Source organism: Bombina bombina, chromosome 9, assembly GCF_027579735.1.
Source record: "Bombina bombina isolate aBomBom1 chromosome 9, aBomBom1.pri, whole genome shotgun sequence".
Taxonomy (NCBI): domain Eukaryota; kingdom Metazoa; phylum Chordata; class Amphibia; order Anura; family Bombinatoridae; genus Bombina; species Bombina bombina.
The window spans coordinates 63,087,499-63,114,070 of NC_069507.1; the positions used below are offsets into that span (position 1 = coordinate 63,087,499).

A 26,572-nucleotide genomic window follows, 5' to 3' on the forward strand; every position below is an offset into this window, starting at 1 on the left:
TAGTTGGTAATAATAAAGCTGCTTTTTGATATATAAAAGCTGGTGAACATTTCCTTGAACCCAAAGGAGCCGTCTATCCTAAACTACTCTGTGAGTATCTACACTTTGTATTATTCTGTATGGATGCAACACACCAATGTGATATCTTTAATCAGGAACAGAAGCCACTATACTCTGATACGAGTTTGAAGAAACTGTGGGGTCTACACAGTGAACCAGTGCCTCCTTCTTCACACACATATCGATTGAACAGCCTTTGGGAGAGACTGTGGGAAGGCAGCGGTTCTGAGACCAGAGGGGAGTCCATATCCGTATTGTATATTACAGGTGGCCCTCGTTTTACAACGGTTCAATTTACACCGTTTCAGAATAACAACCTTTTTTTCCAGTCATGTGACTGCTATTGAAAAGCATTGAGAAGCAGTGCATTTATTAAAATAGCCAGTAGGTGGAGCTATCCGCTTGTGTTGCAGCAAAGCCAAGCAAGCTGAAATTAATCAGTTTAACCAGACCTGAGCTATCGAGCAAATTTCAAAGGAACAAGATCTTCCTGTCTATAAATCAGTCCAGATTGGAATGCATAGAAAGAACTGTTTGCAGAAAAAATTATGTGATTATTTTATTAGGTTTATAATGTTGTTTAGCAAATGTTTTTGTTCATTTAACTTAGTTTAATTATATATTCTGTGTTGTGTGATTATTTTATAAGGTTTATAATGCTGTTTAGCATTTAAAGTCTTCATTTCAAAGCTTTAAAAATAATGTTTTAGGTGTTACTTATGACAATTTTGAGAGGGGCCTGGAACCTATCTCAATCACTTCCCATTGACTTACATTATAAACTGGGTTTCAATTTACAGCAGTTTCGTTTTACAACCATTCCTTCTGGAACCTAACCCCGGCGTAAACTGAGGGCTACCTGTATTCTGTTTCTACTTTTACATATAACTATGTGTTTAAACCATGAAATGAGATTAAACACATAGTTAAAGTCATCTGCTGGGTGCTAGCTGAACACATCTGGTGAGCCAATGATAAAAAAAACTAATGTGCATAACCACCAATCACCAGTGTATTGCTGCTGAAGATATGAACATATTATTTTCAACAAAGGTATCAAAGAGAACAAATAACATTTCTCAGTAGAAGTGAATTTTAAAATGACATGCTCTATCTCAATCATTAAAAGATGAAATATGACTTTAAGCTATCAGTAGGGCTAAAACATACTACTAGAATTGTATAAGCTTGTTGTGGAGTAGGTGGGGCTATGTAAACCATAAAGGGGTGGGACTCTGCTGCAAAGTGTCTCTGTAATCGAAACTGCTTGTTTGGAATATTTGTAGAGGCACCGGAGCAAATATTTGCTTTACAAATGAAGGAATGTTTTGGACTTTTTAAACAGTTTAAAAAAAGTTGTGCTTTGCAGTCCTTCCCTAAATGATATACAGAGGTAAATGTTTATTTTTCTGCACAGCACAGACTTTTCTGTAGTTAGCAGGTAGTTACATCTTTGCTATTTGCAGTTCTTTTCTGGATTTAAAACACAATAGGAGAAGATATTTATATACCGTAATTGCTGACCTACAACAGAAACTTAAATCACCAACAGAAGAAAGGAAATCTATAAGGTATGTAATCCCTGGAAGATGTTGTAAATCAGGGGTGGCCAACTGGTGGCCCAGGGGCCAGGAGTCACAAGCCCACTGCGTCACGTGCCATAGATTTTGTGGTCCCAGGAAAAATTGAATTTATTAAAATTAAAATATGTGTGTCGAGGACTTCTGCTTGATGGGCAAACTCAAATGAGAGGACAAGCAGCAAATAAAGGGTACCCTGCAACATTACCTAAATCTAGCCATGCACAAAAGAGAGGGGGAGAGAGAGAGAGCGCAAAAGAGAGGGGGAGAGAGAGAGCTCAAAAGAGAGGGGGGAGAGAGAGAGCGCAAAAGAGAAGGAAAAGAGAGAGCAAAAGAGGGGGAGAGAGAGAGAGCAAAAGAGGGGGGAGAGAGAGAGCACAAAAGAGAGGGGGAGAGAGAGAGAGCTCAAAAGAGAGGGGGGAGAGAGAGCGCGCAAAAGAGAAGGAAAAGAGAGAGCAAAAGAGGGGGGAGAGAGCACAAAAGAAAGGGGGAGAGAGAGAGCGCAAAAGAGGGGGGAGAGAGCGCAAAAGAGAAGGGGAGAGAGAGAGCAAAAGAGGGGGGGAGAGAGAGAGAGCAAAAGAGGGGGGAGAGAGCGCAAAAGAGAGGGGGAGAGAGAGAGCGCAAAAGAGGGGGGAGAGAGCACAAAAGAGAAGGGGAGAGAGAGAAAAAGCAACAGGGGGAGAGATAGAGAGCAAAAGAGGGGGGAGAGAGAGAGCACAAAAGAGAGGGGGGGGGGAGCGCAAAAGAGAGGGGGGAGAGAGAGCACAAAAGAGGGGGGAGAGAGAGCGCAAAAGAGAGGGGGGAGAAAGCGCAAAAGAGAGGGGGGAGAGAGAGTGCAAAAGAGAGGGGGGAGAGAGCGCAAAAGAGAGGGGGGGGAGAGAGAGCGCAAAAGAGAGGGGGCAGAGAGAGCGCAAAAGAGAGGGGGAGAGCGCAAAAGAGAGGGGGGAGAGAGAGTGCAAAAGAGAGGGGGGAGAGAGAGCACAAAAGAGAGGGGGGAGAGAGAGCGCAAAAGAGAGGGGGGAGAGAGAGCGCAAAAGAGAGGGGGGAGAGAGAGCGCAAAAGAGAAGGGGGAGAGAAAGCACAAAAGAGAGGGGGAGAGAGAGCGCAAAAGAGAGGGGGGGAGAGAGAGCACAAAAGAGAGGGGAGAGAGAGCGCAAAAGAGAGGGGGAGAGAGAGAGCGCAAAAGAGAGGGGAGAGAGAGAGGGGGGAGAGAGAGAGCGCAAAAGAGAGGGGAGAGAGAGAGAGGGGGAGAGAGCACAAAAGAGATGGGGGAGAGAGAACGCAAAAGAGATGGAGGAGAGAGAGAGCACAAAAGAGAGGGGGAGAGAGAGAGAGCGCAAAAGAGAGGGGGAGAGAGAGATCTCAAAAGAAAGGGGGGAGAGAGAGCGCAAAAGAGATGGGGGGAGAGAAAGTGCAAAAGAGAGGGGGGAGAGAGAGAGAGCGCAAAAGAAAGGGGGGAGAGAGAGCTCAAAAGAGAAGGGGAGAGAGAGCGCGCAAAAGAGAGGGGAGAGAGAGAGGGGGAGAGAGCGCAAAAGAGATGGGGGAGAGAGCAAAAGAGATGGAGGAGAGAGAAAGAGCAAAAGAGAGGGGGAGAGAGAGAGCGCAAAAGAGAGGGGAAGAGAGAGAGTGAAAAAGAGAGGGGGGAGAGAGAGAGCGCAAAAGAGAGGGGGGGGAGAGCGCAAAAGAGAGGGGGAGAGAGCACAAAAGAGGGGGGGAGAGAGCACAAAAGAGATGGGGGAGAGAGAGAGCTCAAAAGAGAGGGGGGAGAGAGAGAGAGCTCAAAAGAGAGGGGGGAGAGAGAGAGCTCAAAAGAGAGGGGGAGAGAGCGCAAAAGAGAGGGGGGAGAGAGAGAGCTCAAAAGAGAGGGGGGAGAGAGACAGCTCAAAAGAGAGGGGGAGAGAGAGAGAGCAAAAGAGAGGGTGGAGAGAGAGAGAGCAAAAGAGAGGGGGGAGAGAGAGAGAGAGAGCAAAAGAGAGGGGGAAGGAGAGAGCAAGGGGTGGGGCCGCTGTACTGCAAAAAATGGCCCGTGTGAACGGGCTTTAGGACTAGTTGTGTAATAAAGGGATTATCTATCATTTTAAGCAATACAAATTGTCCCTTTAAAGTAATTTTATAAAGGCTTAGTATAAATTAGTTATAACCAACTTCTTTACACGCGGGGGCTGTAGGTCAATATTTTAGAAGCTTTAAGGAATGCATATAAATTAATGGCTAAATTACAACAAATAACAACATATTAACGCAGCAAAGAAAAAAAAATATAATACAGGATAGTCGTTGAACATACCTTTCTAATGAGACTATTGTGAGAGAGTGGAGGGAGAGAGAGAGAACAAGGGAGGTATGTAAGGGAGAGGTAGAAAGAGTTATATGGAATGGGAGGCAGAGAGAGCGATAGGGAGGGGGAGAAAGAAAGAAATAGTCAGGGCAAGGCAGAGAGAGATTAGGAGGGGGAGGTCAAGAGAGAGATGGGGAGGGGGCAGTGAGAGATAGGGAGGGGAGGCAGAGAGAAATTAGGAGGGGGAGGTTGAGGGAGAGATAGGGACGGGGCAGTGAGAGATAGGGAGGAGGAGGAGGTTGAGAGAGATAGGGTGGTGAGGCAGAGAGAGAGATAGAGAGGGGAAGGTTGAGAGGTAGGGAGGGGGAGGTTGAGAGAGATAAGGAGGGGGAGGTTAAGAGAGATAGGAAGGGGGGTTGAGAGAGATAGGAAGGGGGGTTGAGAGAGATAGGGTTAGCAAGGGAGAGGAAGCTAGGGAGGGGGATGCAGAAAGAAAGATAGGTGGGGGAGGTCAAGAGAGATAGAGAGAGATAGGGAGGTTGAGAGAGATATGAAGGGGGAAGTTGAGAGAGATAGGAAGGGGGAGGTTGAGAGAGATAGGGTGGGGCAGGAAGAGAGAGATAGGGAGGGGGATGCAGAAAGTAAGATAGGTAGGGGGAGGTTGAGGTTGAGAGAAAGATAGGTAGAGTGAGGTAGACAGGGATAAGAAAGGAGAGAGAGAAAGGGAGTTAGAGTTAGAGATAAAGGGATGGACAGGTTAGCAGCAGTGAGTCAAAGCTTCAGGCCTTATTCTGCTCAGCGAGGTCACAGGAGAGTGCACACTGAAGACTCTATGGCATGGTTGTTATGGCTTTTGATTGGCTGCATAGCCTGATAACATGCTACTTAAAAATTCAGCAAAAGTGAATGGACAGTTTTGTGTAAAGAGACATGAAGATAAACCCTATGGATGTTCAATTTACAGATGGTTAATTTTTAATGCACTGTGGTTCTTAAAGGGACATTTAACACTAAATAAATGCTAAGTATAGGGCAGAAACCAACAAACAAGCAGTGCGCTCTTTCTTACCCTCGACGTATCTGATGGTACTTCCGGTATACGGCACATAGGAGAATGGGGATGACGTGAGTGTCACGTGAGCCAGTGGGAAAACAGCAGCGTATCCGTCCTCTACACCAAGCAAACAGGTAATCCACAACACAAGGAGTAATCCCAACACAGGCCAATAAGTTAAAACGTTCCAAACTTTAATTCTTCATGTGTAAAAACAGATGAATAGCAAAGTACAGCCGGCTACAGCATAGCAAAAACTGACCAAGACTATAAGATAAAAGCATCCATGTCAAGAAGGAGAAAAGCTGTGCTCCTCATGCAGCAGACATGTTTCGTGCTTACCAAGCACTTGTTCACTGCTTAAAGGAGCTACAGCTGATTTAAAGATATAGATACATAGCAAAAGTACATTTTCTACATTTTGCCATATGTGTGTATATATATATATTCTCAACTATATATGCACTTTCTTAATTTGATGTTACTTTTATTCATATTATATTTCCCATATTATTGTTATTCCATATTATCTGCACTTTGTACATATATTTTATATATAGGTCAAGAGTGGTATAATTATTTAAATGTATCTATATCTTTAAATTTTGTCCCAGCTGTAGCCTATTTAAGTGGAAGGCAGCTGTTGCTCCTTTAAGCAGTGAACAAGTCCTTGGTCAGTTTTTGCTATGCTGTAGCATTTTTTTTAAAGTTTCATTAGCTGTTTAAATAGTGACAAAATAAGTGTAAAGCTTTAGTGTCTATAAAACAATGGGAGCTGCCATGTTGTAACTTAGGTCACCTTACTCTGCAGTGGCCAATTAGGGAAATTTGTTTAGTTTAGTTTTCATTAGTTAAATAAATAATTTCGTTTCAGCAAATTAGTTTAGTTACGTTTCGGCCTTAAATCGTTTTTTCTTATCTGTTTGTTTTTTCGGATCCATTCTTTATTCATATTCATTATTCTATTCTGAAGTTTAGAACAGAATAATGCATATAAATAAAGAATGGATCCGAAAAAACAAAAGGATCCTACAAAAAAGATTTAATTTAACATAACTAATTTGCCAGCGATAGCCGAAACAAAATGATCTAAAACTGCCGCCGCCACCCACATCGCAGACACTAAATAAAGCTATTAACCCCTAAACCACACACCCCCACATCGCCGACACTAACTAAATCACTAAATAAAGCTATTAACCCCTAAACCTTCGTTCCCCGACATCACCAACACTAACTAAACCTATTAACCCCTAAGCTGCACCCCCCCACATTGCCAACACTACCTAAAACTATTAACCCCTACACTGCAGTTCCCAAACATCACCGACACTAACTAAACCTATTAACCCCTAAACCGTAGTTCCCAAACATCGCCGACACTAACTAAACCTAATAACCCCTAAACCGCCGGCCCCCATATCGCAAGCGGGACTTTAATAACTGTAAGTGGATCATCGGGGGTTAGTGTTAGGTTTTTTTAAGGGTTTTTTGGGTGGGTTTTTATTTTAGCTTAGGGTTTGGGCTTTTCATAAAAGAGCTGATTGCCCTTTGCAGGGCATGGCAATCTAAAATAACCTAAGCTAACCATTGCCCTAAAAAAATATAAACACTAAAATTACAAAAAATAAAAAAAACTACCATTACAAAAAAAAAAAAAAAATTATCCAAAACAATAAAAAAGAACCCTATTCTAATACCCCATTTTAAAAAAAAAAAAATGCCCCAAAATAAAAAAAACCTTATCTTTAATAAACTACCAAGGGACCTCAAAAGGGCCTTTTGTAGGGCATTGCCCTAAAGTTAACAGCTCTTTTGCAAAAAAAGAAAAACAAACACCCCCTAACATTACAAACCCCCACCCACCAAACCCACAAAATAAAAATAAACCTAATCTACCCATTGCCCCGAAAAGGCTCAGCTCTTTTTCGGCCCATTAAAAATAAAAAATGCCTAATCTAAAAAAAAAACATCCCAAAAATAAAAAAAAATCCCATTACAAAAAAAAATAAAAATAATTCCATTATTCTGATTCAAATCAGCCAATAGGAATGAGAGCTGCTTAAATCCTATTGGCTGTTCAAATTAGCCAATAGGATTTAAGCAGCTCTAATTCCTATTGGCTGATTTAAATTTTTCAGCCAATAGGAATGCAACGGTACCCTCAATATTAAGGGGTACCTTGCACTGAATCCTCAGTGTGCAGCAGAAGATCGAATGAAGAGGACCTCCACGTCGGACCAATGGACATCCGCCTGGACCTCCGCCTCTGCAGGGATGAGGAAGATGCCGGTCCCGCGATGGATGAAGATGGAGCCGTCTGGATGAAGATGCTTCGCCGCTGGGATGAAGATCGTTCGCCAGACTTCAGCAACTGTGAGTACCGATTTTGGGGTTAGTTTTAGGGGGGGGGTTGTTTTTTTTTAGATTAGGGCTTTTTTATTTTAATGGGCCGAAAAAGAGCTGAATGCCATTTTAAGGGCAGTAAAAGAGCTGAATGCCCTTTTAAGGGCAATGCCCATACAAATGCCCTTTTCAGGGCAATGGGTAGATTAGGTTAGGGGGGATTTGTAATGTTAGGGGGTGTTTTTCTTTTTTGCAAAAGGGCTGTTAACTTTAAGGCAATGCCCTACAAAAGGCCCTTGGTAGTGTATTATAGATTAGTTTTGTTTTTATTTTGGGGTGTTTTGTGTTTTTTAAACGGGGTATTAGAATAGGAATAATTTTTATTTTTTTGGGATAATTTTGTTTGTTATTTTTTGTAATGGTAGTTTTAATTTTTTTGTAATCTTAAATTATTTTATTTTTAGAAATGTTAGTTTTTGGGGTTTTTTTTAGTAACGTTAGGTTTTATTAGTGTAAACTTAGGTTTTATTTTTATATCACAGGTAAGTTTGTATTTATTTTACCTAGGTAGTTAGTAAATAGTTATATTGTAGCTAGCTTAGGTTTTATTTTTATTTCACAGGTAAGTTTGTATTTATTTTTAAATAGGTTGTTAATAATTGTAACTTTAATTAAGGTTTATTTTAATTATGTTAACGTTAGGGGGTGTTAGGTTTAGAGGTTAATATAGTTAAAATAAGGTTGTTGCGATGTGGGGGCAGCGGTTTAGGGGTTAATAGGTTTAGTTAGTGTCAGTGATTTGGGTGTACGGCGGTTTAGGGGTTAATACGTTTAGTTTTGGTGATGTTTGGGAACTGTGGTTTAGGGGTTAATATGTTTAGTTAGTGTCGGCGATGTCGGGGAACTGCGGTTTAGGGGTTTTATTAGCTTTATTTTGTGATTTACTTAGTGTCGGCGATGTCAGGGAACTGCGGTTTAGATTAGAACCATGAAAAATTCAATATATGAATAAAGAATGGATCAGAAAATTCGGAAACTGATTTATTCATTTTCGGAATGTTTTGGGATTTTTAGTTATGGTGCCGATTTGGAAATTCGGATGCATTCGAATCTCCGAATCGGCCAAAATTCGGCCAAAAATTAAGGCCTAGATTTGGAGTTTGGCGGTAGATGGGCTGTTAACGCTCCGCGGGCTTTTTTCTGGCCGCACCATAAAATTAACTCTGGTATCGAGAGTTCAAAAAAATGCTGCGTTAGGCTCCAAAAAAGGAGCGTAGAGCATTTTTACCGCAAATGCAACTCTCGATACCAGAGTTGCTTACGGACGCGGCCAGCCTCAAAAACGTGCTCGTGCACGATTCTCCCATAGGAAACAATGGGGCTGTTTGAGCTGAAAAAAAACCTAACACCTGCAAAAAAGCAGCGTTCAGCTCCTAACGCAGCCCCATTGTTTCCTATGGGGAAACACTTCCTACGTCTGCACCTAACACCCTAACATGTACCCCGAGTCTAAACACCCCTAACCTTACACTTATTAACCCCTAATCTGCCGCCCCGCTATCGCTGACACCTGCATTATATTATTAACCCCTAATCTGCCGCTCCGTAAACCGCCGCAATTTACATTATCCCTATGTACCCCTAATCTGCTGCCCCTAACACCGCCGACCCCTATATTATATTTATTAACCCCTAATCTGCCCCCTCAACGTCGCCGACACCTGCCTACACTTATTAACCCCTAATCTGCCGAGCGGACCGCACCGCTACTATAATAAAGTTATTAACCCCTAATCCGCCTCACTAACCCTATCATAAATAGTATTAACCCCTAATCTGCCCTCCCTAACATTGCCGACACCTAACTTCAATTATTAACCCCTAATCTGACGACCGGAGCTCATCGCTACTATAATAAATGGATTAACCCCTAAAGCTAAGTCTAACCCTAACACTAACACCCCCCTAACTTAAATATAATTTAAATCTAACGAAATTAATTAACTCTTATTAAATAAATTATTCCTATTTAAAGCTAAATACTTACCTGTAAAATAAATCCTAATATAGCTACAATATAAATTATAATTATATTGTAGCTATTTTAGGATTAATATTTATTTTACAGGTAACTTTGTAATTATTTTAACCAGGTACAATAGCTATTAAATAGTTAAGAACTATTTAATAGTTACCTAGTTAAAATAATAACAAATTTACCTGTAAAATAAATCCTAACCTAAGTTATAATTAAACCTAACACTACCCTATCAATAAATTAATTAAATAAACTACCTACAATTACCTACAATTAACCTAACACTACACTATCAATAAATTAATTAAATAAACTACCTACAATTATCTATAATTAAACCTAACACTACACTATCAATAAATAAATTAAATACAATTGCTACAAATAACTACAATTACATAAACTAACTAAAGTACAAAAAATAAAAAAGAACTAAGTTACAAAAAATAAAAAAATATTTACCAACATTAGAAAAATATTACAACAATTTTAAACTAATTACACCTACTCTAAGCCCCCTAATAAAATAACAAAGACCCCCAAAATAAAAAATTCCCTACCCTATTCTAAATTAATAAATGTAAAAGCTCTTTTACCTTACCAGCCCTGAACAGGGCCCTTTGCGGGGCATGCCCCAAGAAAATCAGCTCTTTTGCCTGTAAAAAAAACATACAATACCCCCCCCCCCCCAACATTACAACCCACCACCCACATACCCCTAATCTAACCCAAACCCCCCTTAAATAAACCTAACACTAAGCCCCTGAAGATCTTCCTACCTTGTCTTCACCATCCAGGTATCACCGATCCGTCCTGGCATCCGGTGCTGAAGAGGTCCAGAAGAGGCTCCAAAGTCTTCCTCCTATCCGGCAAAAAGAGGACATCCGGACCGGCAAACATCTTCTCCAAGCGGCATCTTCGATCTTCTTCCATCCGGTGCGGAGCGGGTCCATCTTGAAGCAGCCGACGCGGATCCATCCTCTTCTTCCGTTGTCTCCCGACGAATGACGGTTCCTTTAAGGGACGTCATCCAAGATGGCGTCCCTCGAATTCCGATTGGCTGATAGGATTCTATCAGCCAATCGGAATTAAGGTAGGAATATTCTGATTGGCTGATGGAATCAGCCAATCAGAATCAAGTTCAATCCGATTGGCTGATCCAATCAGCCAATCAGATTGAGCTCGCATTCTATTGGCTGATCGGAACAGCCAATAGAATGCGAGCTCAATCTGATTGGCTGATTGGATCAGCCAATAGGATTGAACTTGATTCTGATTGGCTGATTCCATCAGCCAATCAGAATATTCCTACCTTAATTCCGATTGGCTGATAGAATCCTATCAGCCAATCGGAATTCGAGGGACGCCATCTTGGATGACGTCCCTTAAAGGAACCGTCATTCGTCGGGAGACAACGGAAGAAGAGGATGGATCCGCGTCGGCTGCTTCAAGATGGACCCGCTCCGCACCGGATGGAAGAAGATCGAAGATGCCGCTTGGAGAAGATGTTTGCCGGTCCGGATGTCCTCTTCTTGCCGGATAGGAGGAAGACTTTGGAGCCTCTTCTGGACCTCTTCAGCACCAGATGCCAGGACGGATCGGTGATACCTGGATGGTGAAGACAAGGTAGGAAGATCTTCAGGGGCTTAGTGTTAGGTTTATTTAAGGGGGTTTGGGTTAGATTAGGGGTATGTGGGTGGTGGGTTGTAATGCTGGGGGGGGGTATTGTATGTTTTTTTTTACAGGCAAAAGAGCTGATTTTCTTGGGGCATGCCCCGCAAAGGGCCCTGTTCAGGGCTGGTAAGGTAAAAGAGCTTTTACATTTATTAATTTAGAATAGGGTAGGGAATTTTTTATTTTGGGGGTCTTTGTTATTTTATTAGGGGGCTTAGAGTAGGTGTAATTAGTTTAAAATTGTTGTAATATTTTTCTAATGTTGGTAAATATTTTTTTATTTTTTGTAACTTAGTTCTTTTTTATTTTTTGTACTTTAGTTAGTTTATGTAATTGTAGTTATTTGTAGCAATTGTATTTAATTTATTTATTGATAGTGTAGTGTTAGGTTTAATTATAGATAATTGTAGGTAGTTTATTTAATTAATTTATTGATAGTGTAGTGTTAGGTTAATTGTAGGTAATTGTTGGTAGTTTATTTAATTAATTTATTGATAGGGCAGTGTTAGGTTTAATTATAACTTAGGTTAGGATTTATTTTACAGGTAAATTTGTTATTATTTTAACTAGGTAACTATTAAATAGTTCTTAACTATTTAATAGCTATTGTACCTGGTTAAAATAATTACAAAGTTGCCTGTAAAATAAATATTAATCCTAAAATAGCTACAATGTAATTATAATTTATATTGTAGCTATATTAGGATGTATTTTACAGGTAAGTATTTAGCTTTAAATAGGAATAATTTATTTAATAAGAGTTAATTAATTTCGTTAGATTTAAATTATTAGTGTTAGTGTTAGGGTTAGACTTAGCTTTAGGGGTTAATCCATTTATTATAGTAGCGATGAGCTCCGGTCGTCAGATTAGGGGTTAATGTTTGAAGTTAGGTGTCGGCGATGTTAGGGAGGGCAGATTAGGGGTTAATACTATTTATGATAGGGTTAGTGAGGCGGATTAGGGGTTAATTACTTTATTATAGTAGCGGTGCGGTCCGCTCGGCAGATTAGGGGTTAATAAGTGTAGGCAGGTGTCGGCGACGTTGAGGGGGGCAGATTAGGGGTTAATAAATATAATATAGGGGTCGGCGGTGTTAGGGGCAGCAGATTAGGGGTACATAAGGATAACGTAGGTGGCGGCGCTTTGCGGTCGGCAGATTAGGGGTTAATTATTGTAAGTAGCTGGCGGCGACGTTGTGGGGGGCAGGTTAGGGGTTAATAAATATAATACAGGGGTCGGCGGGGTTAGGGGCAGCAGATTAGGGGTACATAAGTATAACGTAGTTGGCGGTCGGCAGATTAGGGGTTAAAAAATTTTAATCGAGTGGCGGCGATGTGGGGGGACCTCGGTTTAGGGGTACATAGGTAGTTTATGGGTGTTAGTGTACTTTAGAGCACAGTAGTTAAGAGCTTTATGAACCGGCGTTAGCCCAGAAAGCTCTTAACTCCTGCTATTTTCCTGCGGCTGGAGTTTTGTCGTTAGATTTCTAACGCTCACTTCAGACACGACTCTAAATACCAGCGTTAGAAAGATCCCATTGAAAAGATAGGATACGCAATTGACGTAAGGGGATCTGCGGTATGGAAAAGTCGCGGCTGAAAAGTGAGCGTTAGACCCTTTAATCACTGACTCCAAATACCGGCGGTAGCCTAAAACCAGCGTTAGGAGCCTCTAACGCTGGTTTTCACGGCTACCGCCGAACTCTAAATCTAGCCGTAAATTTGGCCGAAACAAAACACACATGTCTAATAAATAGGTCACTAGAGAGTGGAGCCAATGCCTGTGTGGAATATAACAGTGTTCTGTGCTTCCATTTCTAATAGAAACTGAAAAGCTCACAATTTCAGAATGGGATTACAGGGAAAGGGGACAAAATAAATAATGAAAGTATATTGCAGAGTTTTTTTATATATATGATTTATCATTTTATATTACCATCTCAAAGTGTTTAATGTCCCTTTAAAGAGGTTATCAGGGGGAAGTCTATGGAAAGAGGGTTTGCTTTATCGAATATTTAATGTCCCTTTAAAGGGACATGAAACCCAATTTTTATAATCACAATTTAGATAGAGAATACCATTTTAAACAACTTTCCAATTTACTTCTATTATCTATTTTGCTTCCTTCTTTTAGTATCTTTTGTTGGGTGAGCCAATAACATGAGGCATACATGTGCAGCTACCAATCAGCAGCTCCTGAGCCTATTTAGATATGTTTTTCAACAAAGTATACCAAGAAAACAAAGCAAATAAAATTGCATGCTTTCTCTGAATCACAAATGAAAAAATTGGGTTTCATTTCCCTTTAATTTTGGTCCCCACATTTAGTTGTTATTTCAAGTTTGTATAACTTCTAAATAAAGGTTTAATTTTTGACTAGAAAAAAATACTTAGTGATAAAAAAAAGAATTTTCGGGACTCTTGACTAAATGTTTGATAATAAAACAAAAGTCCAGTTTAAGAGAGTGAAAAAGCTAGTGCTCCATTACATATGCGGCGTCGCCGGCAAAAGCCGTCGTTTTTTACGCGGTTTTGGTATCCAATATACAGAGCCGCATATAAATGCAGCATGTATATTTCACCCGTCGACCGCAATTTTTACTCCCATAAGCTAACATGGGACCGTATTGCAAATCGGTATCCAATATTTAGCGCAAGGACTAACATGGCGAAAATGGAGAAATTTTACTCCATTTTCACCTCGCCACATAAAGGCAGCCGCAGCAAGCCTTGCGCTGAGTATGGGAGCACCGTAACTCCCGTAACTGCCTGAAAATATAAACTAACACCTAACGCATGTGCAATATCTAGCTACCTGTCAACCGCAATCCTCCACCGCAATAACTAATAAAGTATATTAACCTCTATATACGCCATCAAACCCACACCACAAGTAATAATTCAATTATTAACCTATATATCCGCCAACCCCAACATCGCAAACTACCTAATGAATTAACCCCTAATCCGCCATTAACCCACATCGCAAAGTCCCTATTAAAACTATTAACCCCTAAACCGTAATTAACCCACATCACAAACTACCTTTTAAAACTATTAACCCCTAAACCGCCATCCCCCACAACGCAAATAAATAATTACATTACTAAGCCCCCTAACCTAACACCCCCTAAATTAACCCAAATTACCTACATTAAAAAATACTAAAGTTACTAACTATTAAAATAAAAAACCTAACATTACTTTAAAAAAAAAACTAAGTTTAAATTAAGCTAAAATTACGGAAAATAAAAAAAATCTAATATTACAGAAAATACTAAACAAATTATCAAAAATAAAAAAATTAAACCTAATCCCTATGAAAATAAAAAAGTCCCCCCCAAAATAAAAACACCCCCTAATCTAATGCTAAACTACCAATAGCCCTTAAAAACCCTTAAAATTGACCTAAGTTAAACAGCTCTTTTACATTTACAAAAAATTCTAAGTCCCCCTATCAGTAAAACCCACCACCCACCAAACCCCCTAAAATAAATAAACCTAACACTAAAAAACCTAAACTACCCATTTCCCTGAAAAGGGCATTTGTATGGGCATTGCTTTTAAAAGGGCATTTAGCTCTTTGCTGCCCATCCCTAATCTAAATAAAGCAAACCCCCCAAAAATAAAAAAAACCTAAGTCTAACCCCCAGCTTGGTACTCACGGTTCCTGAAGTCCAGCGGAGAAGGTCCTGTTCTAGACGGCGAAGTCTTCCAAGCGGCGACCTCTTCTTTCTTCTTCCAGGAACAAGCCGGCACGGAGCGGAGGGCGGAGCTGAAGACCGATGACCCGAGGAGCTGAAGACTGGCGACCGCGGAGCCATGGAGCGTTGAGGATCCTCTTTGTACGATCTCCGCCGTACACTGAATAGTAAATTCAAAGTACGCAATTAAAGATGGCGTCCGTTGAATTCCTATTGGCTGATTTGATTCTTCAAATTCAAATCAGCCAATAGGATGAGAGCTACTGAAATCCTATTTGCAGTTCAAATCAGCCAATAGGATGAGAGCTACTGAAATTCTATTGGCTGATTTAAACAGCCAATATGATTTCAGTAGCTCTCATCCTATTGACTGAATTGAATTTGAAGAATCAAATTAGCCAATAGGAATTCAAGGGACGCCATCTTTAATCGCGTACCTTGAATTCACTATTCAGTGTACGTTGGAGATCGTACGAAGAGGATCCTCCACGCTCATTGGCTCCACGGTCGCCAGTCTTCACTTCCAGGGTCGCCGGTCTTCAGCTCCGCGGTCATCGGTCTTTAGCTCCGCCCTCCGCTTCATGCCAACTTGTTCCTGGAAGAAGAAAGAAGAGGTCGCCACTTGGAAGACTTCACCGCCTGGAACAGGACCTTCTCCGTCAGACTTCAGGAACCGGAGTACCAACCTGGGGTTTAGACTTAGTTTTTAAAAAAATTTTTGGGGGAGTTTGTTTTATTTAGATTAGGGATGGGCAATTCTTAAAAGAGCTAAATGCCCTTTTAAGGGCAATGCCCATACAAATGTCTTTCGTTTTTTTTATTTTTAAAGTAATGTTAGTTTTTTTAATTTTAATTGTAACTTTAGTATTTTTTAATGTAGGTAATTTGGGTTAATTTAGGGGGTGTTAGGTTAGATTTAGAGTTCTGCGTTAGCCGTCAAAACCAGAGGCTCCTAACGCTGGTTTTGGGCTACCACTGGTATTTAGAGTCGTGTAGGTAAGGGTCTAACGCTCACTTTCCAGCCGCGACTTTTCCATACCGCAGATCCCTCTACGCCAATTGCGTATCCTATCTTTTCAATGGGATCTTTCTAACGCTGGTATTTAGAGTCTTGGCTGAAGTGAGCGTTAGAAATCTAACGATAAAACTCCAGCTGCAGAGAAAAGCCAGGAGTTAAGAGCTTTCTGGGCTAACGCCGGTTCATAAAGCTCTTAACTACTGTGCTCTAAAGTACACTAACACCCATAAACTACCTATGTACCCCTAAACCGAGGCCCCCCCCCCCACATCGCCGCCACTCTATTAAAAAATTTTAACCCCTAATCTGCCGACCACACAACGCCGCAACCTACATTATCCCTATGTACCCCTAATCTGCTGCCCCTAACACTGCCGACCCCTATATTATATTTATTAACCCCTAATCTGCCGCCCCTGCTATCGCTGACCCCTGCATATTATTATTAACCCCTAATCTGCCGCTCCGTACACCGCCGCAATCTACGTTATCCCTATGTACCCCTAATCTGCTGCCCCTAACACCACCGACCCCTATATTATATTTATTAACCCCTAATCTGCTCCCCACAACGTCGCCGCCACCGCCACCTACCAATCAGATTGAGCTTGCATTCTATTGGCTGATCGGAACAGCCAATAGAATGCGAGCTCAATCTGATTGGCTGAGCCAATCGGATTGAACTTGAATCTGATTGGCTGATTTCATCAGCCAATCAGAATTTTCCTACCTTAATTCCGATTGGCTGATAGAATCCTATCAGCCAATCAGAATTCGAGGGACGCCATCTTGGATGACGTCCCTTAAAGGAACCTTCATTCTGTGTTAGGACGTTGGAAGAAGAGGATGGATCCGCACCGGAGGTCTTGAAGATGGAGTCGCTCGTCGTCGGATGGAAGAAGATAGAAGATGCTGCTTGGATGAAGATGTCTACCGGTCCGGATCTCCTCTTCTGCCCGCATAGGATGAAGACTTCTGCCCGATGATGGACCTCTTCAGCCGCCGCTTGGATCAAGACTTCAGCCCGATGATGGACGTCTTCAGCCCCCGCTTGGGCTTGGATGAAGACTTCGGAGCCTGGACCGATCGGTGATACCCGGCATGGTGAAGATAAGGTAGGATGATCTTCAGGGGCTTAGTGTTAGGTTTATTTAAGGGGGGTTTGGGTTAGATTAGGGGTATGTGGGTGGTGGGTTGTAATGTTGGGGGGGGGTATTGTATATTTTTTTTTTACAGGCAAAAGAGCTGTTTTCTTTGGGGCATGCCCCGCAAAAGGCCCTTTTAAGGGCTGGTAAGGTAAAAAAGCTTTTCTATTTTAATTTTAGAATAGGGTAGGGCATTTTTTTTATTTTGGGGGGCTTTGTTATTTTATTAGGGGGCTTAGAGTAGCTGTAATTAGCTTAAAATTGTAATATTTTTCTAATGTTTGTAAATTATTTTTTTATTTTTTGTAACTTAGTTCTTTTTTTATTTTTTGTACTTTAGTTAGTTTATTTAATTGTATTTATTTATAGGTATTTTATGTAATTAATTTATTGATAGTGTAGTGTTAGGTTTAATTGTAACTTAGGTTAGGATTTATTTTACAGGTAATTTTGTAATTATTTTAACTAGGTAGCTATTAAATAGTTATTAACTATTTAATAGCTATTGTACCTGGTTAAAATAATTACAAAGTTGCCTGTAAAATAAATATTAATCCTAAAATAGCTACAATATAATTATTCGTTATATTGTAGCTATATTAGGGTTTATTTTACAGGTAAGTATTTAGCTTTAAATAGGATTAATTAATTAAATTAGAGTTACTTTATTTCGTTAGATAAAAATTATATTTAACTTAGGGGGGTGTTAGTATTAGGGTTAGACTTAGCTTTAGGGGTTAATAAATTTAATAGAGTAGCGGCGAGGTCCGGTCGGCAGATTAGGGGTTAATACTTGAAGTTAGGTGTCAGTGATGTTAGGGAGGGCAGATTAGGGGTTAATACTATTTATTATAGGGTTATTGAGGAGGGAGTGAGGCGGATTAGGAGTTAATAACTTTATTATAGTAGCGGTGAGGTCCGGTCGGAAGATTAGGGGTTAATTATTGTAGGTATGTGGCGGCGATGTTGTGGGGGGCAGATTAGGGGTTAATAAATATAATATAGGTGTCGGCGGTGTTAGGGGCAGCAGATTAGGGGTACATAGGGATAACGTAGGTTGCGGCGGTGTACGGAGCGGCAGATTAGGGGTTAAAAATAATATGCAGGGGTCAGCGATAGCGGGGGTGGCAGATTAGGGGTTAATAAGTGTAAGGTTAGGGGTGTTTAGACTCGGGGTTCATGTTAGGGTGTTAGGTGCAGACTTAGGAAGTGTTTCCCCATAGGAAACAATGGGGCTGCGTTAGGAGCTGAACGCTGCTTTTTTGCAGGTGTTAGGTTTTTTTTCAGCTCAAACTGCCCCATTGTTTCCTATGGGGGAATCGTGCACGAGCACGTTTTTGAAGCTGGCCGCGTCCGTAAGCACCGCTGGTATTGAGAGTTGCAGTGGCGGTAAATTATGCTCTACGCTCCCTTTTTGGAGCCTAACGCAGCCCTTCTGTGAACTCTAAATACCAGCGGTATTTAAAAGGTGCGGGGGGAAAAAAGCACGCGTTAGCTACACGGGTCGTTACCGACAAAACTCTAAATCTAGCCGCTAGTAATTTAATTATTTATTTGCGTTGTGGGGGATGGCGGTTTAGGGGTTAATAGTTTTAATAGGTAGTTTGCGATGTGGGTTAATGGCGGTTTAGGAGTTAATAGTTTTAATAGGGACTTTGCAATGTGGGATAATGGCGGATTAGGGGTTAATACATTAGGTAGTTTGCGATGTTGGGTTTGGCGGAAATAGGGGTTAATAATGTAATTATTACGTGTGGTGTGGGTTTGATGTCGTATATAGGGGTTAATAATGTAATTATTACTTGCGGTGTGGGTTTAATGACTGATATAGGGGTTAATAATTTAATTATTACTTGCGGTGTGGGTTTGATTGCGGATATTGGGGTTAATAATGTAATTATTACTTGCGGTGTGGGTTTGATGGCGGATATAGGGGTTAATAGTTTAGGCATATTGCGTTGTGGGGGGGGTTGTCGGTTTCGGGGTTAATACTTTTATTAGTTCCGATGTGGGTTTGATGGGGGATATAGGGGTTTTACATGTCGGGTTTATTTTTGGGAGGCCGGTTAGACGTTTACAGATGATTTGATATATTTTTTTATTTTTCTTAGGCTCTGGCAGTTTTTAAAGTGCCGTAAGTCGCTAGCGGCTCCCGAAATTTGTATTTACAGTCCTTTCTGGACATCGCTAGTTTATCTGACTTACGGCCCTTTATGAATTGCCAGCACCCTATATGTAATACCCCGATGTGCGTGGTGAAATTACGGGTGGCGCGGGTTGCAGCGCTTCTGATGAAGCCTGCGCCGTATATGTAATCTCGCCCCTAAATCTTAATGGATATAATTTTCACTGAGCTCTAGTGAAATTTACCTAGTTAGAAGAAAAACACTTTATAATGAATAATTATAAAATGTAATGTTTACTTAAAGTAAGAATTGTTATTTTTTTTTATTTTTTATTTTTTTTTATTTTAAATTCTTTATTGAAACGTTTACGATACAGTCATAATAAGGAACATCAGTTGTTAAAGTTACATGAGCAATAATCATAATCAATAAGTAGTATATGATGGTAAGACACACTAAGCATAAACCACAGTATGTAGTAAGAGAACTGAGCTCTCAAAGTTCCCAGCGAAATATAGTGTCCTTCAATATAATAGGGAAATAACATCAGTATTCAATATTAACGTATAATTATGACAGTGTGATATTCATAGAACAACAAATAAGTAACAGACATTTCAGAGTTAACTCACAGGTAGTAAATATATTTCAACAAGATAGACCGCTCTGTGAGTTAATCTATATTTAGGTCTCAACCATAGACAATATCTCCAAATGGGACTGAGAAGAAGAGAGGAAAGAAAGAAGAGGAGTGCAGTAGAGAGAGAGATGAAGAGAGAGGGGAATAGAAGAGACAAAAAAAAAAAAAGGAGAGGGGGAAGGGGAAATGGGTGGTGGGCAGGGGGACGGGGAAAAAGGGGCAAGGGGTTACCATTAAAAGGGCAGGTAAATGGTGGGAAATGACTCATAATCTAAGGGACCAGGAGGGTTGAGCCATGGGGTATTGAGGCCCCAAGGCTTATTGGCTTAAACAGAGGTTGTGGAGGCCACTAAGCCTAAGAAGCGCTAAGCAGGGCTGTACTCCCAAATCAAGGTGTGTTGATCTTCGGTACTATGAACATGAGACACATAGGCTTCCATTGATTTAAGATATTTTAAGGTTTCCACAATTTGGTCCCAACCTGGGGAGGCCAATTGTAGCCACATCCTAGCGATATATAGTTTGAGTGCGAGGAATAAGTAAACACAGAACATTTTCTGTGGGACCGGTAGTTTAGAAGGCATAATGTGGAACAAGGCCACACTTGGTGTAGATGGTATTAGAATACCTTTCGTGTTGCAATACTGAATTGCCTTTTGCCATAATGGAGCAATAACTTGACATGACCACCAGATGTGAGCTGGTGTGCCTAAGGCATCACAGCCTCTCCAGCATTTTGGGGAGTTGGTGTGCGAGATTTTAAATAAGCGGACCGGCGTCAGATGCCATTGCAAGAGTGACACAGTGACAATTCATACAGAGTGACACAGTGCACCGTTTTTCTGGTTAGTTGAGTCGCTAAGTGCCATACCTGTGGATCATGGGTTATGTTTAGGGAGGATTCCCAACACTTTATCGGTAAGGATTTTAGAAAAATTGGAGGGCGCAGTATGTCCTGGTAAGACGACGAGAGCAATTTCTTAAACGAGAGTTTGAGATCCCATTTCGTCTCCCATTTAGTTTTAGGATGTAGCGGGTCTTTATCAAAGCCCCAAGATTTGAGGAAACTCCTTAGTCTCCAAAACTCAAAATGGAGGTGGAGCGGTGGATTATATTTCCGGAGAAAAGCCTGGTAAGAGAGTAGTTGGGTCCCTTCATATAGGTCAGAGACATTTGTGATACCCAGATCCTCCCAAAGGAGTGGATGGGTGTCTGGTAAGGCAAGAAGGAGGCTCTTTATCTTATGAGACGGGGACAGATGAGGCGCAATTGTGGGTAGGTTATGAATCTTATCCCAGAATTTTAAACTAGTAGTTACTATAGGGTTAACTAAAGCCATTCTTGGCCTAGCGTGCGTGGGAAGCCAGATCAGGTCTGCAAGGGAGACCCCCGGTGGGAGGGAAGCCTGCTCCAGTTCTGCCCATCGACTAAAAGCTGGTGAGCCCCACTGCGTCACATGCGAAAGACGAGCAGCTTCGTGGTAATAGAGAATGTTGGGGGCAGCTGCCCCCCCCTGCCGGTATAGGCTGTTGTAAGGTGCTAGTGGCAATTCTGGGAACTTTATTTCGCCAAATGAATTTATTGCATTGTTGTTGAAATTGTCGGATGAGGGACTTAGATATCGGGATAGGCAGGGATCTGAAGAGGTATGTTAACTTGGGCAGGAGGCTCATCTTAAATGCAGCTATGCGCCCCAACCACGACAAGGAGGGAACATTCCATGCTTCCGTGGCTTTTGCTATTTCGGACAGCAAAGGGGAAAAATGTAGAGAAAGAATAGTAGGAATACTATGTGACAGGAAAACGTCTAAATGTCTAACGTGTGAGGTGGACCAACAAAATTTATATTTCCTTTTTAATTCAGTCAATATTTCCTCAGAGACATGTATAGCATAAGCCTCCGTTTTGGAGACATTAAGCTAATAATAGCTAATTAGGCAAACTTCTCCAATAGAGCAAAGAGGTGCGGTAGAGAGCCAATAGGATCTGAAAGTAATATTGTCAGATCATCAGCAAATAAGGCTGTTGTTTGAGTGGTATGATATATGTCCACTCCCTTTATATGGGGGTTCATCCTAATGGCAGCAGCTAGCGGTTCCATCACAAGAGCAAAAATGAGCGGCGACAATGGACAGCCTTGTCTCGTTCCATTCGTGATCCCAACTGTAGCCGAAGGGCTGGAGTACAGAGCCGCTATAGATGTGATAAAAGAAGTCGGCAAGCCAAACTTCCTTAGGACTGCAAACATATATTCCCAGTTCACCCTGTCGAAGGCCTTTTCTGCGTCCAGCGACAGGGTGACACATGGTAAGCCTAGTTCATGAGCAGTAAAATATATGTTTAATAATCTCCTAGTGTTGTCGGGCCCCTGACGACCCTTGACAAAGCCCACCTAATCACAATGTATCAAAGTTGGTAGCAAGGAGTTAAGACGTGTAGCTAAGATTTTTGCATATAACTTAATATCTAAGTTCAACAATGAGATTGGCCGATAACTGGAACATTCCGTGGGGTCCTTTCCTTGCTTAGGTAATGTAATAATCGTGGCCTGCAAAAATTCGGCTGGGAAGGTACCACAAGAACTTGCCTTAGAAAAAAACCGCGACAGAGGTGGGACAAGCTGCGCCTGGAATTTCTTATAAAAGAGATCCGAGAAGCCGTCCGGCCCTGGTGATTTAAGGGCTTTAAGAGAGAGAATGGCGGTTTTAATCTCAGCACCAGAAATGGGGGACAGTAGTGCCTCTGCTTGGGGATCACTCGTCACCGGGAGATCTAGCTTAGATAGGAAATCATTAATACTGTTTAGAGTAGGAGGTGAGGTCGCTTTATCTTTAGATAGATTATAAAGGGACATATAATAATTTGCAAAAGCCGTCCTTATCTCGCGCGGATGAGTGACGTGTTTACCTCCCGTTTTCAGAGAGTGTATACGAGCCGCCGCCGTACGCTGGCGCAACCGATTGGCTAGAAGCCTGTCCGCTTTGTTGCCTTTATAATAAAAAATCTCTTTGAGTCTAAGAAGCCTGGTCGCCGACCTCTCCGTTTCCAATTGGACTATTTTCGCCTTAATAGCTACTAGCTGCTCGTACAGACGTGGTGTTGGGTCATTTTTGTGTTCAATAGTGAGGTTACGGAGAGATATTGTTAATTGAGTCAGAGATTTACCTCTATTCTTTTTTTGTGCCGCTGCAATTTTCATAAAAGACCCTCTCACATACGCCTTTAATGATGCCCATAGGGTAAAATCGTCCACTTCTCCATTATCGTTAATTTGGAGAAACTCAGTGATATCTCTAGATATACAAGTTACTGAATTAGGGTCCGAAAAAATAGATGGTGAAAGACGCCATGTTGGTATACGCTGTAGTTCCAAAGGAGATTTAAGAATGATATGTACAGGGTCGTGATCTGACCAGGGGCATTGAGAGATCCATGATCTGGAAATGCAGTCCAAGAGTCCTGGTTCACAGAAGAAAAAATCTATCCGTGAATAAGAGTGATGGACCGACGAAAAATATGTGTAATCCCGTGAGGTCGAATTGAGAGCCCGCCACACATCAAACAAATTAAATTGACACATGAGATTTTTGAATTTGTATGATAAGTCCACCACAGCCTTATCGCATTTGCGGGTCTTATCCATTTTTTTGTCCGAAAAGGGGTCCCAAACAGAATTGAAGTCCCCTGCAAGAAGAAGGGAGCCCTGTCGTAAACTTTCTAATTTATGTAAGAAATTACGTAGCGTCGAAATATGCTGTTTATTAGGCCCATAGTAAGAAGCTAGTGTATAGATCACTCCATCTAATTTACAGAGGAGGATTAGATACCTGCCTTGCTGGTCCGTTTCTATATGAATGGGTTCATATGCTATATCCTTATGGATAAGGATAGCAACCCCTCTCGATTTTTGTGAAAAACTCGATGTCTCCACCACAGGGAATAACTTAGATCGTAAAGGAACTTTCATGTCTTTTAGCCAATGGGTCTCTTGAAGAAAGACCAAGTGGGCTCTGCTCTTATATAGAGAACGCAACAACATACTTCTTTTGGTCGGGGAGTTCAGCCCCCTAGTATTCTGGGTAACACAAGTGTATGGCATAATGCCAAATGTCGGGTGAATTTATTAGTAAATGGAATGTAGGGTTGGGAAGAGGAAAAGAGCGGGAAGAGGGAATAAAGGAAAGGGGAGGAGGGAGGAGAGAAGAGAGGGAGAGAGAGAGAAAAAAAAAAGAGGAGAGGAGAGAGAAAAGGAGAAGAAAAAAGTTAAAAGAAAAGAAAAATGAAAAGCTCCCAGGAGAACAAAAATATCACAATAGAGACCTTATATGGGAGTCATAACCTAATGTCTCAAAACAAAGTTGTGCGGTATATAAAATAGATAACCGCCTCGATAGCCTCTGAATATGAAATTCAGAGTACCTTAAAGGGGGGGGGGAGAGGACCTTATGCCACCGTGACTTGGTAGTCGATCAAAGGTGGGTTATATAAGGTGCCGTACAGGAGATGTTAAGAAAGAGGGGGGTAAGAATTGTTATTAACTAGCGGTAGATGTTGAATATGAAATATTATGAACCGTCTTTAAAAAATATGTAGAAGCATTGTGCACTATACTTGAATTTGCAAAAAATATATATTTTTTAAAAGTTGTAACATATTTATTAGTAAACCAAGAGCCCTGTATCCTGTGGGGCTACCTAACTGGTACCTCTGTCCTGTTATGTCTTCTTTCTTTAGATGGCTTTAAATTGAAATCCTGGAATAGCAATACCCATTGAAAACTATCCCACTCTTCTGTGAGAACCCACCCAGAGTGCCCGCACTGATACAAACAAAAGACTAGCCTATACTGCCCAATCCACACCCACCAACCTAGCCCAGATAGCCCAACCCTGCCATGGTGGACCTAAGCTTAAATCCTCCTGCACTCTGAGCCAAGACATCCTTAGACCCCATTCTAATCTCCAGCATAGAATATTGGGAGTTATTGAATGATAGGAAAAATAGGAAGTTTTGAATTTTTTGGACAAGCACATAAACAAATATTAGTATAAATGTGTGTAATTACCCTATATTTTCAGTTTTATAATGCCAGATTAGCATTGTCACCTTCTTTTTGGAAAAAAAATACCAGCCATGCTAATTTTCATATATTAGCATAAATAAGTATACAGCACAACTCAGATAATTAAATCTAATAGGACTTGTTTAAAATAATTTGTTTAAAATTTGATTTGACCAATAGAAGAAGTTTCACCAGTTTTTTTTTTTTTTTTTTATTATCTACATTGTCATGACCCTTAGAAATATCAACTATGCCAGGAGCATACAGTCTGCTAGATATGCTGATATAATAATACAATAGTTTGGTAAAAACATAATAATTATATTAATTTATACAGAGTAAGTGGTGCATATTGTTACATCCATCATCAAAGTAAGTTTAATGTATTTTTCTTTATATTTTAGTTTCATGTTCCATTAAAGGTCAGACTACGTATTCAAATGAACACTGAAGACACAACTTTGTGCTGTCTTTAAAATCAATATTTTGTAGGCTGTTAACATGGAAGCCATGGCAAACTCTCCAAGCCCTCTGGAACCCCCCATCCCTGCTTTGTTGAAGGATGACAAGTACCATTTGTTTATTAGCTGCAGCAGTGGAGATTCTATCTGGGTCTACGGTCTTATTCGTAAATTAGAAGATACCTTCCCTATCCTGAAGATCTGTTATCACGAAAGGGACTTTCTCCCAGGGAAGACCATCATAGACAATATGGTTGAGAGCATACAAAGCAGCCAAAAAATCCTGATGGTTTTGAGCCCAGATTTTGTACGCAGTCGCTGGTGCCTCTTTGAAGCTAATCTCTCCTTCTTCCGAGATTGTATGGGACACAAAGCCATCATTCCCATCATGCTCAGGCCATGCCCAATGCCCCTTCATCTCAGTCACTTGACTTACCTGGAGGCAGAAGATGAACAGTTCTTTGACAAACTGTGCCAGGTCATTTTGACTGCTAATGATCAAATGATTCATTGTAGCTTGGTTCATTATCAGTCGCCTTTGTTGTACAGTGGAAAGGCAATTCTCACTCTGAATCCTGTCAATGAAGACAGAGAACCTTGGCAGCTTGCAGTTTTCTCCAATTCTGTCCCTGACTCACTGAGAGTATTTGTGGATGATGATGACCTTTATAAGGAAGCTGTTGATATAGTTAACAGTGCAACAATTTCCTTTTCTTGCCTACGATTTATGGCCTGTAAAGTGTTTCTTTGTATTATCTTAATTTTAATAACAGGTTTTTGTATTGTTTTTTTTATTGCAGGTACTATAAATGAACCACCTTTAAGAGAAGATTTAATGGCATTATTACTTTTACCAGTTGCTCTGACTGGAGTGATCTTAATGCCAACTTTATTCATTAAAGTTGTACGTTGGAATAAAGTTAATGTTAGGAAAATTACAAAGCAGATGGTCCTGAAGACAGGAGAGGCAAACCTCATCTTGATGAAGACCTCTCTCTTGGCTGGGTACTCTGTCACAGCTCAGTTGTTCTTTGTCTATGTCTCCTTACAGCAATGCAGAGAGACATTTGAGATAACCTTTGGCAGTGACAGTGTCTTGGCTACAAAGATGTGGAGAAAAGCCATTGTTAATTACTCTTCGGATTACACCTGTTGTTTGGCCAAGAAACATTTTCCTTTAAATTGTGTTGACTCCCCTGGACACCAGGAAGGGTGTGTATGCTTCTGTCAGTATGTAACTACACAGTTAAAATCAGGGTATTGACCCATAGTAAATGTATATATGATATATGAGCAAATTAAGTGTTATAATTGGTATGGATGCATTATATTTACTGTTTAATTTAAGAAAAACAATTCATTGGAAAATAAAAACAATTCATCATC

The 26,572-nt window shown here is 40.8% G+C and overlaps 1 protein-coding gene across 1 annotated transcript; it reads left to right on the plus strand.

Annotated features, from left to right (window-relative positions):
* Positions 1-1,465: 1,465 nt before the first annotated feature.
* Positions 1,466-26,572, plus strand: LOC128639909 (uncharacterized). The gene is made up of 2 exons (XM_053692165.1): positions 1,466-1,631; positions 25,130-26,572. Exon 2 carries the CDS (start codon positions 25,227-25,229, stop codon positions 26,448-26,450), a length of 1,224 nt encoding a protein of 407 aa, XP_053548140.1. The 5' UTR covers positions 1,466-1,631; positions 25,130-25,226; the 3' UTR covers positions 26,451-26,572.

What these genes read in the sequence shown, in the direction of transcription:
- LOC128639909 (XM_053692165.1), top strand. Translation starts at nt 25,227, where the DNA reads ATGGAAGCCATGGCAAACTCTCCAAGCCCTCTGGAACCCCCCATCCCT.